Consider the following 18078-nt stretch of genomic DNA (forward strand, 5'->3'; position numbering starts at 1 on the left):
TAATTGTATTTGTAATCTTATAACATTAACATAGCCTAATGTTGGCCTATTTTATGTATTTTCTAAATCATTGAATCAATTGCTTTCACAGCCTGTTATGGAAACTGTGAAATGGAATTGTAGCAAATCTTGGGGAATGTAAGTGTATTTTTTAGTAATTTAAAACTATTTGAAACAGGCAGCAGTGTGAAACAGTTGATGAAATGAATGAAAAGTTGGACGAGAAATGCGAAAAATCGCTCAAACGAAAAGAAGATATAGTGAAAAGGAAGAGAGAGACAGCTAAGAGAATTGAAGAATTTTGGAGGAGAAGGATAAAGCAGAATTCAGTAGAAAGGTAAGCATGCTATTCTATTATATTAAGCGAGCAATTTCTGTATATCTGTTTATATTTTTATATTTGGTTATTCATGTCCAACGGATCTCGAAAACGGCTCTAACGATTTTCACGAAATCATAGTAGGTTTATGTTATAAAAATTCGATTGCACAAGGTCTCATCCCCGGGAAAGCTCGCTGAAGGACATGAAAAGGATAACAATTATTCATCCTTGAAAAAACACTTGATAATTTCGTCGCTTGTCGAAACAGAAGCTGCGTGTGTGGGAGAGAAACAGATTTATTTCCAGCTGTGTGATCAATCAGCGAGAAATATTACCTAGATAATTTAATCGACTTGATCAAAATAACCTGATTTGTTGACATGACATGATAATCCTTCCAAACTAGAGTATATCATAATTATCAAAGTTGATCATTATTTGACAATTTTAAGTGACTAGTGGGTGTTATTTTGTTATTCAATTTGGTTTGTAAATAATCTAAATTAGAACTTTTTTGTTTTCAAATGTTTGGACTGAAAATTGAACCTGAATTCAAGTGTATGAACATAACCTACTTTCTGGACTATTTATAGTGTATAAATAAAAATTCGGGCTGTGCCTGTTAGTCCTTCCCCAATTATTTTAATGAATTGTGTTCGGTTTATCAATAAATTGTGGCAATAGTCAATAAATAAATAACGATCAAAGCTCGGTGCCCCGATATTTATGATTGAATCTAGATAAATAATTCACAGTTTCAATTGAAACGCAAAGAAATACATTCAAAATCTCTTTTACGACTATACATTACAACATAACATTTCTGGATCTTAGCACAAACTTTGTATCAGTAGGCTTAACTTTCAACATTTTCTTTATTTTATTTCTCGAGAAACTTGAAACTTAGTGCTCTTAGTGCTCGTCTAGAGTTCTAACTGAACATGCCTGACAAATTTGAAACCTTTTTGGTTAGTAAATTTTTATTTATAATGTATAATTTGACGTTTCCGATAGCATTGTTTGTATGCACTAAAGGAATAAAAATCATTCTTATTCTTCTGTTGATAAGTGAGTGAAAGAATAGATTGGTTTGATTTTCGTATGGCAACAATTTTTAAACATAAAATATAATATCGGGGGACCGAGCTTCACTCTGGTGTGTAAAAGCATAGAAAATTTTAAACAAAAGATTGAATTTATAGTTTATATTTATTTATTCATTTTCTCAGTCGTACAATTATTTTTTCCTACAGTTACCTTGAAAAGTGACCATTCCTGAACTGATTACAGAACGCAAAGAATCACTTTTCCGCGCTAGTGCGCAAAGTATTACTTTGCGTACTCCAGATTTGCGACATTGAAAATGTGTGCTGATTCGTTTCACTTTAAACTGTCAGCATTGGTTAAATCAAGAAATATTGCGGCTGCCTTCTCACCTGAATCTATTATATCTATTAGTCTTTCAACAAGGGATACTATTGCAGTCTTAGTAGATTTCCCTTTCTGGAACCCATGCTGTTCATCACATATGAAATTAATTTCTTCCAGGTGCATCAATAGCCTATTTAAAACTACTCTTTCAAAAATTTTACTTATTACATTTAGAATACTAATGGGTCTATAATTTTCAACTCTTTCAGAATCACCGCTCTTGAAAATTGGCAAAATTTTTCCTTGTTTCAGATCATCAGGGAAAATACCCTGCTCTAGTGAAGTATTAAGGAGATGCAATAAAGGGTCCAGTAATTCATTTTCACATTCTTTCAAAATTTTGCTTGAGACCCCATCCAATCCTACTGTTTTTTTGTTATTCAAATTTTTTATTATTCTTGACAACTCATCTCTTGATAAAGGATGAAATTTAAATACCTTTTCAATTGGCTCAGCATTTAATGTAGTTGTATTATAAGTATTAGTGTTCAGTGACTTTTGGAGATTATATGCAACCTGTTGATAATACTTATTGAAAAAGTTACAAATGTCTATACTATCATCCATATAAATTCCATGTTCATCGATTATCCTAGGGACATTAGTAACTGTATCTTTTTGAGCTGCTCTCCTATTTCTATTAATTACCTCCCAAACAGCAGAGTTAAAATTGGTACTAGTTGTTAATATTTCAGCTGTTTTCTTACACTTAGCTTTCCTCACTTCTTTTGCATAGTTTTTCTTTAGACATTTGTATTTGACTTCACTCGGAACATCCCTCACTAATTTAAATTCCTCATAAGCTTCCCTAACAATATTTCTTTGAGTAAGAATATCTTCAGTTATCCATTCATCTACTTTGTTTAATTTACTTTTTACTTTGACTTTTTTTATTGGACAGCATACACTAATGTGAAATCTTAGAGTATCTTATCTAAAGTATCTATAAAGTATCTTATCTAGAGTATATTATCTAACTGAACATGCCTGACAAATTTGAAACCCTTTTGGTCAGTAGATTTTTATTTATAATGTATAATTTGACGTTTCCGATAGCATTGTTTGTATGCACTAAAGGAATAAAAATCATTCTTATTCTTATTCTTCTGTTGATAAGTGAGTGAAAGAATAGATTGATTTGATTTTCGTATGGCAACAATTTTTAAACATAAAATATAATATCGGATGACCGAGCTTCACTCTGTTGTGTAAAAGCATAGAAAATTTTTAACGAAAGATTGAATTTATAGTTTATATTTATTTATTCATTTTCTCAGTCGTACAATTATTTTTTCCTACAGTTACCTTGAAAAGTGACCATTCCTGAACTGATTACAGAACGCAAAGAATCAATTTTCCGCGCTAGTGCGCAAAGTATTACTTTGCGTACTCCAGATTTGCAACATTGAAAATGTGTGCTCATTCGTTTCACTTTAAACTGTCAGCATTGGTTGAATGGGAAGCGGCACTGATAGGCTATGAGAAGTGCTGACAGATGGAAGTGGGAAAGTTGTTATTAACAACAAAATTACACAGACAAACATTTGATGGATTTCAGCCATAATTTTACTCATAATCACCCACTTTTCATATTAAATGGTAACTGTAGTAAAAATTGAATTTGAATTACATGCGCAAAGTTCCTCTGCTGCACTCAAGAAACCATTCCGCCCTCGCCTTCGGCTCGTGCGTAAACGTTTCTTTCGGTGCAGCAAACTGTCACTTTGCGCACTAGTTGCACAAATAACTATTACAGTTATATGAGGAGGTACAACAGGCGTATGCCCAAAACTGCCCCTTTTTAGATTTATACTACAGTCCAAATCAAAATCTAGGTTAAGCTACTATCACTTATCAAAATAACAATTTATTCACACTTCAAAAAACAAACACATCATCAATTACAATTAGATATACTATGATTACCATTTAGAATTATATACTATGTTTGCTACAATATTTTTTAATATACTACAGTATGTACTATTCTACACTAACAGCATATAGTGTCAACATTAAGAAAACAAAGCATATGATATTCAGTTGTGACACGAGAATAGTAAGTAAAGAGTCAATGAATTTCCTTGGAGTGAATATCGACACACATTTAAATTGAAAGTGCCATACCAGTTACATTGCCAAAAAAGTAAATAAAGGTATATTCCTTCTGCGAAGACTTAATGGAATTGTGGGTTTACCTGTACTAATGAATGTGTATTTTTCTTACATACAGAGTCATTTTGTGTATGGTATCCGTTTATGGGGAAATTGCTCTACTGCAATAATTCTTTCCAGGTTACAGAAAAAATCATTGAGAATTTTATGTAGAAAGCCCCCTCGCACACCATGTAGGAATTTGTTTATAGAAAGGAGTGTCTTAACATTGCCATCTTTATATATGTATTTGAATGCTTGCTTTACATTAGGAGAAACATTCAAGATTTTGAAATAAACTCTGACTTCCATAGTCACAACACTCGTAACAAGTACAAAGTTAGAGTCAGACACTGCCGTTACAATGTATCTAAACAGAGCTGGCAGCAAATTTTCATAAAATTATTCAACTGCCTACCTGAGTCCGTGAGAGTGATGTATATCGCATCTTACAGGACGTATTTGAGGGACTTGTTAATCGGGAAATGTCTTTATACGTTGGATGAGTTTTTCGCAGTTGAATTTTGATTGGCGTGTTATATGTTTTTGTGTTAATATTTTTAGTTAATATCTTGACGTTGTTGTAACATTTTCCAATGTTTTTTTTTAACAATAAATGATTTGATTTGATTTATAGTTACTATTTTGGTCTTTTTGAAGTAAACATGTTTAAAAAAAGAGAAATAACAAAAAATATGTATGATGTATTTCTTGATGGATTATTTTTCTTGTGAGATCAACTGAGGAATAACCCACTTGCTCACTCACTTCCATTACGGTATCGACAGACGACAAAAATTCCAGCTGTTTTTCCAAGGACGTATTTATCCTTTCAATGTCCTTCAGCGAGTTATCCCAGGGTTGAGATCTAATTTTCATATCATAAACCTACTTTGTTTCAAATTTCGTGAGAACCGTTAGAGCCGTTTTCGAGATCCGGTCACATACAGATATATAAACATCTAAACAGAAATTGCTTGTTTAATAGGATAGGATAGTATAGGATACATGTATATAATAACAAGAAACACTTGAATTAGCATAGATTTAATGAATGAATGAAAGATTTAAAGAATGAATGAATGAGTGACATTTTGATTTTATGTAGAACTAGCTGACCCGGCGAACTTCGTACCGCCAAATAGTTATGCATCTCATGACAAACTTTAGCTGGATGCACACCTGAGGAGGCGCAATGCAGCATTTTGCATCCAGGTGCTTCTTGCTTATTGGTTTGAATGGAAGAACTCACACACACTGAATCGGGCATGGCGTGGAACGGTGTGATAAGGCAATCTCCATAAGATCAACACTGTATCACCAAGCCGCGCCTCCTCAGGTGTGCTTAGCCTGAGCTTAATCTGATGCATCACTATATTTTTATGAAAATCATCCAACATTCAGTATTTACATTTATATCTCAATATGGACTCCCTTTGTGCTTAGTTATATATTCATTTTATAATAATTTATTGCTGGATGGTTACACACAGAACAGTCATTTTGTTTCTAGTCGGGGCGTTTAGAATACATGTTTAAAATACATGAACGGCTATGGAGCAGCACACACTCTTGTCTACTATCTACCGACGGCTGTTGGATGACGCAATGATTATAACAGCTGATTTTTATTTCTGTGTGTGGCCAGCTCTCAAATTTTCACCCATAAGGGTTGCATGTAAACTTTGAAGGACCGTAGGAAAGAGTCCTGAAGTTGGATTATAAATTTGATAGGCCATAAACCTGGTCCTGAACATAACGAAAACAACTAAAAAAATATCATCAAATTTGGTGCACAAATAAAAAAGTTATTGAATGTCAAAATTTGAGGCTCAATTTTTATTTATATAGATACTTCTGTAAATTTGTAGCGCAAGACAACAGAAAGTGGATGAACCTGGTTGTTCTGAGGTCTTGAATCAAGCCTGGTTGTTCAACATGAGAAATAGCATTTATAAAAAGTTGATCAAGAATTACAAGATAGCACTCGATCGAAAGGCAGAGATAGCCAAGAGGAAGAGACAAACCATGAAAGGAATTGAAAATTTTTGGAGAAATAAATTAGAGGAGGATGCAGGAGAAAGGTAAGCACATAATTATTACTCCAGCTAAGTGTGTAATGATGAAATAATTAATTCAGGCCAGTCTGCACCTGATAAGTTTGAGAAATTCCGTAAAGCTGGTGTATAAAAGAGAACTAGTTTCTAGGTACCAAAACTGAGCTTGAGTTTCATAACAATTATTTGCCATGTTGAAGGAAAATGTTTTCTATTTGATGTGGAAGGAAATATGTAAGCATTTTTCTGGTGGTAGTGGATTTTTTATATAGAGTTGAAGTGCCCCATAAAGGTTGTTCGGTTTTCAAATAATTATAAACATTGAGAAAATATAGCTTAAGAAGATATTCCATGGTATAGGTTGTTTATGTTCCAAATTACAAGCCGATTACTGTCGACTTTACTGTCTATTATGTCCATAAAAACAATATAAAAACTTGTAGTACCCTTTATTAAAAACTTTAAAATATTTTATTTTATTTAAAAAAAACTTATTTTTAAAACTTGTAGTACCCTTTATTAAAAACTTTAAAATATTTTATTTTATTTTAAAGTTTTTAATAAAGGGTACTACAAGTTTTTATATTGTTTTTATTAATTTGAACCAAAGTAGCCCATATAAGTGAAGTGAATTTATGTATATTATGTTTATTCTGTTTTGGCCTGGTGAGAGTGAAAGAATGACACAGTATAAGAGACTACCAGTGTGCAGTGTCACATAGCTTGACGAAAAAATCTGGTGTGGTACACCCACACAACTTTCTTTGCTCATATTGAAACTACGATCAGACTTTTGTATATGTGTATATATAATTGTTTTCAGAGTACTTTTTCCTTTGTGTAAATTGTGAAATTCGATGATTTTTTTTAGTCGTCATTTTTTTAAAGTCGTCAAAACAGCTGTTCTACGGATGAAATATCTCGACTATGTGTTCTTTTTACTTTCCTTGCCTATTACCATAGGTAAGGAAAGTATTGCTTTCCGAAAAAAATTAAGGTACCCAAATTCCTAAATTTCTATACGTTTCAAGGTCCCCTGAGTCCAAAGAAGTGGTTTTTGGGTATTGGTCTGTGTGTGTGTGGTGTGTGTGTGTGGTGTGTGTGTGTGTGTGTGTGTGTGTAGGTGCGCACAGACTTTCGCTCTGCTCCGCAACTGAACGTCACTCCGGCTGAGCGAATAATGATCGACCGGGGAGCAACAATGGTTCGACCGGGGAACGCGAGAAGATCTAACATCTTCCATAACGTTCATGATGGGTGCGTGGGCGGTGCGACTGTGGTTCGATGGTGGTACGAGGGCGGTACGAGGGAGGAGCGTGCTCGGTGCTGGTTGGAAGCGCGAATATGTGTACGCAGCTTATGAGTGTATGTGCGTCTGTGTACACGATATCTCATCTCCCAATTAACGGAATGACTTGAAATTTGGAACTTAAGGTCCTTTCACTATAAGGTTCCGACACGAACAATTTCGATCAAATGCAATTCAAGATGGCGGCTAAAATGACGAAAATATTGTCAAAAACAGGGTTTTTCGTGATTTTCTCGAAAACGGCTCCAACGATTTTGATCAAATTCATACCTAAAATAGTCATCGATAAGCTCTATCAACTGCCACAAGTCCCATATCTGTAAAAATTTCAGGAGCTCTGCCCCATCAATGTAAAGTTCGATTTTAGATTCCCAATTATCAGGCTTCAGATACAATTTAAACAAAAAAAAATCAAGTGGAGTAGATTGAGCGTGAAAATCTCTACAATTAATGTTCAGTAACATTTTCACCTAAAATTTGAAATAAGCTTTAAATTCGAGAAAATGTGATTATTTAATTGAAAATTATTGTTGATTCTATTGAATCATTCACTATAAAGAGATAGCAGACCTCATGTGTGTCTCCAGTGTTATTGCCCTGTCACCAGCTGGCTCAAATCTTTGAATAGTAGACTTGGGATGCGCGGGAACACTAGCGTCAGGTGATCTGACGCTATTTTCATAATGGCAAGAAAGTTGTGTGAGTGCGCCACACCAGATTTTTATGAACTGCTCTACCTACCTACCTCATGCACGAGAGGGAGGTTACAAAGTCCATTTCTCAAGGATGGGGTGGACCCTCATTAGTTACCCAGAAAGGAGACTCATGCCAGTTAATAGAGCTGATAAATAACTATACAGAGTATGAATTTGAAAAAAACCGGTCAAGTTATTTTGAGAAAATCGTGAAAAACATGGTTTTTTTAGTAATTATAGTAATTATCCGCCATTTTTCTCTAGTATATTACGGAGCTTCTGCAATTTTCTCAGAAATGAGACTCATGTCAGTTGATAGGGCTTATAAATAGCTATCCATGGTATGAATTTAAAGAAAACCGTTAGAGCCGTTTTCGAGAAAGCCGTGAATAACATGGTTTTTTAGTGATTATCCGCCATTTTTCACAAGAATATTACGGAGCTCCTGCAATTTTCCCAGAAATGAGACTCATGTCAGTTGATAGGGCTTATAAATAGCTATGATCAATGCCTAAATTTGAATAAGACAATCTCATTCCTAATGGAACCTAGGGACATTGAATCACTGATATACTGACGTTTTGATCTCTGGGTATTCATAATTCTATCTCTGCATTTGCAATTTATTTGCATTTTAGCAATATTTGCATTATATTATTCAATCTTTGGTCTCTGCATTTGGAATTACAGGGTCAGTAAATAGCAAATCTACTACTAGTAGTAATATATTATACCCACGAACTCTAATGGGATCATTCTCACCCAGTCCAGCCGAGCAAGTATGAATCAATAGTACTATTAGAACTCAGGATAATAATATTTTCAGTATTTTTGGGCTCGTACACTGATACTGATATAATATGTGCATCCGCCTTTACTGGAACACTTCTGTAATAATAATAATGCCTTTATTTGCACAGACAAGATGGTACATATTATCCAGAGGTACATATTACATAACAATAGGTGACTTTTAACGTGCAGAATGACAGCTCAAGCCTTCGTGATTTGCACTATTCGATAAGTAGAAAGTCAGTATAACTTATCTTTAATGTATTGAAGGAAATAATTGGCTTATACATGTAAGTTTGGCAATTTTATTTAAGTTTCCAGTTTCATTAGTTTCCAGTTTCGATTACTTAGTTCTCCAAAATATAGTTTCAGTTTCATTAGTATAATTAGTTTCCAGTTTCATTAGTTTCCAGTTTCGATTACTTAGTTCTCCAAAATATAATCTGTTTTGTTTATTCTTTTAAAACATAGTTCCTTTCTCATGAGTTATAGAGTTAGATCAATTAAACCTCTCGCAAGCCAAGCGATTCTTCCCCCATTATAAATTGTTACTATAATGTCTAGGGTTGTACCCGGCGCCTCTACCATGTAATGGGGTAATTGTTTATAGGTAATTGGGGTTATATTAGATATGGTATTGAGCTGGTAATTTAGGGTTTTGAGAATGATCAACTAATTCAAAGTTGACTTAATAAAATTAGCTAGACATTATAGTAATGAGCTGGTATTATAGGGTTGTGAGAACAACCCTAGACATTATGGTAACAATTTATAATGGGGGAATCGCTTGGCTTGCGAGAGGTTAAATTGATCTAACTCTATAACTCATGAGAAAGGAACTATATTTTAAAAGAATAAACAAAACAGATTATATTTTGGAGAACTAAGTAATCGATTTAATTAAATTGTAACTCAAAATGAAACTGGAAACTTAAATAAAATAATATTAAGAAACCCTTTTAAACAAACAATAGAATAATTACAGGATTTGCCTTCAATAAAATAGATGAATAATATATAATAATAAAATTGATAATATTAGCAACTCACTGAACCAGGATAATGGTGTCTCGGAACAGAAGGGTAGAGCCGTGCCCGAAATCTGCTGTAGATAGTTCCAGGTCCCGTCCTCGTAACCGACTGCCAAGAGGCATACATTTTTCAGTCCAATTTTATTTGGCATGAATTTTCACCGTCGTCGACACTTTAAATTTTTGAACAATGGATGCTCTCGGATTGTGAAAATTCATGTCAAATAATCGGCTACATTACATTAATGATATACTACTTATTAATATAACGTATTAATTTCAACGATTTCTTGAATTCAACCATTCAACTGTCTCAGAAATGTAGAAAAATTAGAGATATGTTGGAAATCATTAATGGTATATTAATACCGACCTCTTTTTTAAGCACGTTATTTACAAACTGTTTATTAATTCTTATAGGCTGGATTGTTCAATGAGCAAGGTTGGAGAGCAGGAGAACCCTTGTTTGGTCAGTGAGAGCTCCGTCAAATGCAAGCCTCCTAATCCAGTTGGCAGTGCTGTGGAAAATGCAATGTAATATAGAATGAGTAGAAAGTTGGTATAGCTTATAGTATGTATTCTAGGATTCCTATCAAAAAGATGCATTATAAGAATCATCTTTATAATATGTAATCCAGAATCTGTATGTATATTTTTGATTTTAAAATGGAAATTATGTTTTAGAGAGCATTAAAATTATTCATACCTAGTTTTTTCAAGTCCTACTCTGAAAATGCTACTCTAATAATGTACTGAAAATTTGGAAAAGCAAAGAAACCTAGAAAACCCCGATTACTCCGGCTTATAGTAAGCTTTTAAATTTGAATGCGTTTCAACCTTGACATCCTCAAAACTCAACATTTGTAGACGTCAGCTCTAACTGTATACAAGAGCATTTTGGGTCGCCTAATTTTCGAAAATTTGCGGGTGAGAAAGCACAAAAACGCTGATTTTGGCACATCCTAGGGGTAATTTTGAAGTCCTCACAACACTACTTGGGGTAGAAATATAACCTATCTTATAGAAATTTTACCACTGTATTAATTTTTAAAATTTGGTAGTAAAGAAGTTTTAAGATATAGTGAGGTTCTCGTTATTATGGCAGTGAAGAAAGATAGGAGAACAGCGTTGCCGATTCTCGGCCTTGCCACTGCCATCTATAGAAAAAAGCTGATACTGGTATATCTGGTTTATCATTCTTGTTAAAAATGATCAATAATATATTCGTGAAGATAATATATTCTTTAATGATCTAATAATAAATTTTCATGATTGAAATTGAATGAATATTTTGTAAATCAATTATAATTTCACCATTGTTAGAAACGATCTGGCAACTTGTAGAGCTAGAAAAGGATAGCGATATCTCCTTTGTCGAATGATAAACAAGGATAGCAACACCAATGTTAATCAAATACTGTCACTATAACGGGGACCTCACTATAAGTCTATTGCTTTCTCCCACTCATATCTATAAATAATGATGATGAATAAATGATTAAGCACACAATTTATAGACCTCAGCTGAACCTATGTTACGAATTTGAACATCTCATTTCAATTATTTCTTGAAAAAACAAAGAAAAAATCTTAAGACAGTCTGATTTTTGGCGTACTTTCGGATTGTTTTATTATATCTACTGTTACTGCGCGTCTAGATGTCTTTAACTGGCCATGCCTGCCAAATTTCAACTTTTTTGGTCGAAGGAAATCATTGGTTTCCAGTTTCAGAAATGTATATGACTTAATTGTTATTTTATTTTCATGATCAAAGGAGTAGGCCTACCGCAAGAACCAAGACAAACTTCGAGATGATTGAAACCAGTAAGAAGAGGATAATGTTGAAGCTGGTCAGAAATTTGAAATCTTGGTCTGTCCAGAGAGATTATCCACCAAGGTAAGTAAGCCAAATTCAAACATTCAATCTATTACAAAAATGCACAGATCGGGAGAGAAAAATTAAGGATACCTTGACTCAACTTTTACAATCATATTCCTGTTTACCAAGCACAAGTCTAGGGATTAATGTGGACATCAATCTAAGCAAAAAACGGGTAATTCCATTGTGCATTCCGCATTTCATTATTAATATCGGGTACCGAGCTTCGCTCTGGAGTTCAAAAGCATATAAAATTTATTACGAAAGAAATTATAATAGCATTCTTAACATGCATACAGAAATGTTCTATCTAATCACAGTAAATTGAGATTAATTCCCAGAGGAATGCAAAAATTTCTCTCACAAAGGCCCAGTTGCACAAAAGCCGGTTAAATTTTAATCCTGATTAACTTCACGTGAACCAAATCAGAGAAGACCATTTCAAAAAGATGGATCTACTGGAATTAATCAGGATTGAAAATAACCCGGCTTTTTTGCAACCGGCACTAAGTACCTGATTGAATGATTACAAAAGTTCAACAGCTGAGCCATAATTCTGACACAGTCCCACACACATGAACTCGCTCACTCACTTCCATCATCAACAGACGACGAAATAATTATCAGCTGTTTTTCCAAGGATGAATAATAATTATCCTTTTAATGTCCTTCAGCGAGTTTTCCCAGGGACGAGACCTAGTGCAATCGAATTTTTATATTATAAACCTACTATGTTCTAAATTTCGTGAGAATCGTTAGAGTCGTTTTCGAGATCCGGTGAAATACAAACATCTAAACATATAAACAGAAATTGCTCGTTTAATAGTATAGGATTATTATTATTATTAGCGTATGGCAAATACATAGACACACACACACACACACACACACAAAATCAAAAAAAATAATAAAAAAAGTCAGGTCTTTGACCATTCGCTCCATTGGTTTGACATGATTCTAACTGCATTACACCTACTTTTGAGAAAATCGACTTTGAAGTTTTGATGTTATATAACTCATGAAGTTGTGGACTAATTTGACTAAAACTTTTTCTTCCAATTTATATATATACACTAACTTTCATATGTTTCATTTGATAAATACCTTTTCATTATTTTTTGTAAATTCACTATATTATTGCAGTGAGAACCTTATCATAGTCAACTTGTCAAACTATGAAGATGATAAAGTTCTAACTACACATACAACCATTTCAATTCAACCCATACTGAAATGAAGGAGATTAAAAAACTATTCAAATCAAATGAAAAATTTTATTTTGCAAACAGATTTTGTTCAAAATAATGTGTAAAGAGTAGATAATGTGAATAATATGCAAATTATGACATATTGAGCAGTAGAGTTGACAGTTTATGACATTAGAACTGTAAAAATATTGTCACTAATACAGGTATATGACTGAGTTTTTTCAAACAGAAAAAAATTGTATATGTCACAAACAGGTTGTTCTATTCAAATTCAAAGATAGGAAATGCTGTATAGAAAACCCTCGGTTATTTTCTCATTGAAAGCTTTTATTTTTACGGTACCTATTTTTCTGTTCTTTAACATTTTACAGTTGCTTCACATTTGACAATAACATATATCGTTAACATATTCGAGCTAGGAAGACGTTATAGTGATATTAATTTTGAACTGCCAGCATTGTTAGAAAGGGAGTATTTATGTTTATTATGAGATTTTAAGGAATTTTACCCATTTGACATTTTTAATTCAATGATTCTTACTAAGACGTGTTTGATCTGCTTCTATTCATTAGAAGGATCAGATAGTCAAAGCTCTGTACTTTACTAGAAAACTGAGAAATGTATTTGATTTCCATTAGGACATTTATTAAGATTATTTTCAAATCTTTCAGAATCATCGAGAGGAAAAGGGAAATTTTGAGGCGAAAGCTGAAGCGACGGGCTGCAAGGAAGAATTTCTTGCGATTGAAAGAAGAATTAATTCAACTCAAGAACAGTAGTATAATTGTATAATATTAAATGAAAAATATGGCGTGTGAAAAGTAATGACCAAGGTAATTAGTTAAAACCTCGTATTAGGAAAATTAAAAGTTACCTAGGTAATTGGAATAAGCCATATTCCAACTAATTAACTCGGTTTTAACTGGAAAGGATCAACTGGTTGTAACACCATTTGCGTCCGGGCCAAATGTCACGAAAAAAAAACACTCAACTAAGAAATTGAGACATGTTCCACGGCTTTTACCCAAAAATAGCCACGGAATGACATTTGCGCCCGGACTACTACTAAAAAATAGTGTTTACAGGAATAATCGTAATTATTTTAGGAACAGATTTTGGATAGTTAGGACAGAGTTTCTCAGAACTATATGAGAATCTTTTAGTTAATGGTAAAAATATTATACTGTGTTAATTGTAATTATGAGATTTTATAGCATTCTAATTATTTAAGAATAGCCATATGAATGTATGAATACATAATATGAATGTATGGAATGATTCCAATTAATGTTCAATTGGCTGCTAATTGTGAGTATAATTCATTCATTCATAGACAATAAATTATTATTTTAATTTTATAAATTATTTTTATAGACAATAATTGCTTGGGAATATTCTTGTAATTATTTTAAGAATGGTGTTTGGCAGAGTTTATGTTAACTATATAAAATACTTCTAGTTTATGATAAAAATGTTATATATTTTTTATATCAATGTTGAATCCTTTACTAATTGTGATGTATATTGCTCAAGAATTCTTGCAATTTAAACAAACTATTGTATGGATAGTTTTTGGATAGTTTTATAGGGCAGAGTTTATGATAACTATATAAAAATACTTTTAGTCAATTAAAAAACGTAGCCTATATTTTTTATTAATTTTGAATCCTTTACTAATTGAGAAGATTATTATTTATGATTTGCTCATGAATGCTATTGATAATAATGTTGGTTATTGTTTAATAACGTGCTAATTAGAAAGATAATTGATCAGTTATTATTGAAAATATTTTAGGAATAGTTTTTTGATGGTTCTATGGGTCAGAGTTTCTCATAACTACATAGGCCTAGACATTTTTCTGTTAATGATCAAACATCATATTGTGTTGATTGTAAAATTATAAGCAATTATTGCACCTTGGAATACTTATATATTTTTAAATGAGATTTTCTCATAACTATTTAAGAATTATATCCTAGTTCTATCAATTTATTAGAATATATTATGGAATGTTTCCGATTAATTTTTAATTGGATTTCAATTTTGTGAGGATTATTGCTTAGGAATATTTTTTGGATAGTTTTATAGAACAGAGTTTGTGATAACTATATTATATAAATTTTCTATTAATGTTGAATCATTTTCTAATTGTTGATTTTTTCAGGTTTATAAAAATATCGAGTTTCTATGAAACGTTTTTGTATTTTTCTATCATACGATACTGATAGAATATATAATCTCCTAACAGAAAAAATATTGGTTATTTATATACCTGTCAATATGATTCAAATTAAGTAGCTAAATTCGTTGTCAAAATGAAGTTTTTGAACACATTTCATAATTTGCGCCATTTTAGCACTTAACAACTAAGTTTATAGTTTAGACATTTTAAGATGTTTATAGGATAAATAGAATTAATTATTTGGATCAAACAAAATAAGAAAAAAAGATTAAAAGGATACTGCGATAACATGTTGATTTTAATTAAAAATGTTATATTTTTCTCAATTGTGAATCATAATAGCTGTTGATATGTAAAAATCAATTGTAATTATTGGAATGATGAACCTGAACATGTTTCAATATTTCAAACATTTCAAATTCCAAACTTGTGATGTTTTATGATTGCTACTGTTTGCGTCTGATCAATGATAAAGAAAATTATAATTTTCTCCATGACTGATTATTTCTAGATTAAAGGCATGTTTACTCTTTTAAATTAGTACTATATTATATGATGATGATTTGTATGGGACCCTTATATTATTACCATTGAGGAAGTAAATATTACTTATTTTGTCTGTGATTATTACCGTATACAGAAAATTCACCAGAAAATCTATCTACAACTAACATGATTAGTGGTCCCTAAATGGTCGTCAATACGAGGCTGTAGAGCTATAGTAAAAAAAATGGTCAATATAATTGTATACTATCAGTACCTACTTAGAACATCAGGTCACACAACTAGAATAAAAACTATTTTTGACAGAATAAATACAAGTGAAAACGTAGATATCACAAACATACATACCTTTCCAAGCATCATGCAAAAACACATAATGAAAATAAGTGTGAATAATTAATTCAATAACAGGAGTTTCATTACGTTACTACAGAATAAGCATGAACGATAGATGTGATAAATTTGACAGTTGTAAGTTAACAATTCAAGACGTAGCCGAGGGGAAAATTTACAAAAGTAGCTTCTTCTTTGCTCATTTAATTTCGTATCCGTGACTTTGGACCGTATTTAAAAATTGTAAATGATTCTTGAGAAAAGTTTCAACTGAGCTGGCTTTGTGAATAACAATCAGAATATTATAGTTCTGATTGGTTGTTAAATGACCAAACCTTGCATGACTGATACCAATCTTAAGAATGGTCTATTTTAATTTTCATAGATTAAATTTTCAAAACAAGAGATCTATATTATTCTATTAGAAGGCAGGATACGGTAACTTTTCAAAAGACCATCACGAAGAACCTGAATTTGATATTGAATAAGATACGGAAGAGAGGTATGGTAGCTCCAAAATAATTATAAAAAAGTTCAGAACAATACATAGTGCTACAAAAGACGTCATGTTAAAGGAATTGAAATAGACGAATTTTTCACCATTCTACGTCTATTATTCTGATTCGAAGAGTAAGTTAAAAACTAAATTTTACATTATCATGCTTCTTCGCTGAGCTTTCTGTATTTTTACGATAGTATTAGAAATATGTCATTTATTATTGTACTGTACGTGAATAATTATTATTATTACAGTATTCTTAGATTGATAATTCTTTAAAAAAATTTCTTGTAGAATTGTATATTAATTATTCATAACATATTGTTTTTGTTAATGAATTAATAATAAAACACTTATATTATTTTTACTATGAATAAATTTGTAGTTCCAAGTTCCTATTTTAATTAGGCTATATTATTTGGAGGAATGCATCAAGCAGTCTCCTCTTATAAGTAATATTGAAGTTGGATTTCAAAAAAATATCGGGGTCCGAGCTTCGCTCTGGAGTACAAAAGCATAAAAAATTTATTACGAAAGAAGAAATTATAATAACAGTCATAAAGAAATGTTCTATCTAATCACAGTAAATTGAGATTAATTCCCAGAGGAATTCAAAAATTTCCCTCACAAAGGCCCAGTTGCACAAAAGCCGGTTAAATTTTAATCCTGATTAACTTCACGTGAACCAAATCAGAGAATACCATTTCAAAAAGATGGATCTACTGGAATTAATCAGGATTGAAAATAACCCGGCTTTTTTGCAACCGGCACTAAGTACCTGATTGAATGATTACAAAAGTTCAACAGCTGAGTCATAATTTTGACACAGTCCCACACACATGAACTCACTCAATTCCATCACCAACAGACGACGAAATAATTATTATCAGCTGTTTTTACAAGGATGAATAATGATTATCCTTTAATTTTCAGCGAGTTTTCCCAGGGATGAGACCTAGTGCAATCGAATCTTTATATTATAAACCTACAATGTTCTAAATTTCGTGAGAATCGTTAGAGCCGTTTTCGAGATCCGGTGAAATACAAACATAAACATCCAAACATATAAACAGAAGTTGCTCGTTTAATAGTATAGGATATAAAAAATGTATTAATTATTTTTTCCTACAGTTACCTTGAAAAGTGGCCATTCCTGAACGCAAAGAATCACTTTCCCGCTCTAGTGCGGGAAAAATTTTTTCTGCACTCCAGATTTGCAACATTGCAACGCAAAATAGGTAGTAGGTTATATGGAGCACCAGTGCAGCAAAATCAAAATTAAGTTGGTAACAGTGACTGTTATTATAATAATAACGATGGACAAGGACAGCCACACCGTGGACACCGAGGACAGCCACCACATCAGTGACAGCCGCCCCGCCATTCAAACACTACTACATTATTATTCAATTTGACAATAAATTAAGATTTTTATTAATAACAGCATCACACACACAAACATTTGATGGATTTCAGGCAATTTTACCCATAAGTACCCACTTTTCATATTCAATGGTAACTGTCGGAAAAATTAAATGTGAAATACGTGCGCAAAGTTCCTCTGCTGCACTCAAGAAACCATTCTTAAACCATTCTCGCCTACGGCTCGGGCGTAAACGTTTCTTTCGGTGCAGCAAACTGTCACTTTGCGCACTAGTTGCACAAATAACTATTGATACAG

General features: G+C 32.4%; 1 protein-coding gene across 5 annotated transcripts in view; it reads left to right on the forward strand.

Moving 5' to 3' along the window:
* The window catches only part of LOC111062429 (trichohyalin), a 107207-nt gene extending 90927 nt beyond the window's left edge, over positions 1–16280 (forward strand). For all 5 annotated transcript variants that reach the window (XM_039438243.1, XM_039438244.1, XM_039438245.1 and 2 more), the window contains 5 exons: positions 179–337; positions 5779–5991; positions 10212–10325; positions 11566–11688; positions 13550–16280. In XM_039438243.1, the coding sequence (XP_039294177.1) occupies positions 179–337; positions 5779–5991; positions 10212–10325; positions 11566–11688; positions 13550–13670 (730 nt within the window). In that variant the 3' untranslated portion in view covers positions 13671–16280. The remainder of the gene's footprint in view (positions 1–178; positions 338–5778; positions 5992–10211; positions 10326–11565; positions 11689–13549) is intronic.
* The last annotated feature ends 1798 nt before the right edge of the window (positions 16281–18078 follow it).

This window comes from Nilaparvata lugens, chromosome 11 (genome assembly GCF_014356525.2).
Source record: "Nilaparvata lugens isolate BPH chromosome 11, ASM1435652v1, whole genome shotgun sequence".
Taxonomy (NCBI): domain Eukaryota; kingdom Metazoa; phylum Arthropoda; class Insecta; order Hemiptera; family Delphacidae; genus Nilaparvata; species Nilaparvata lugens.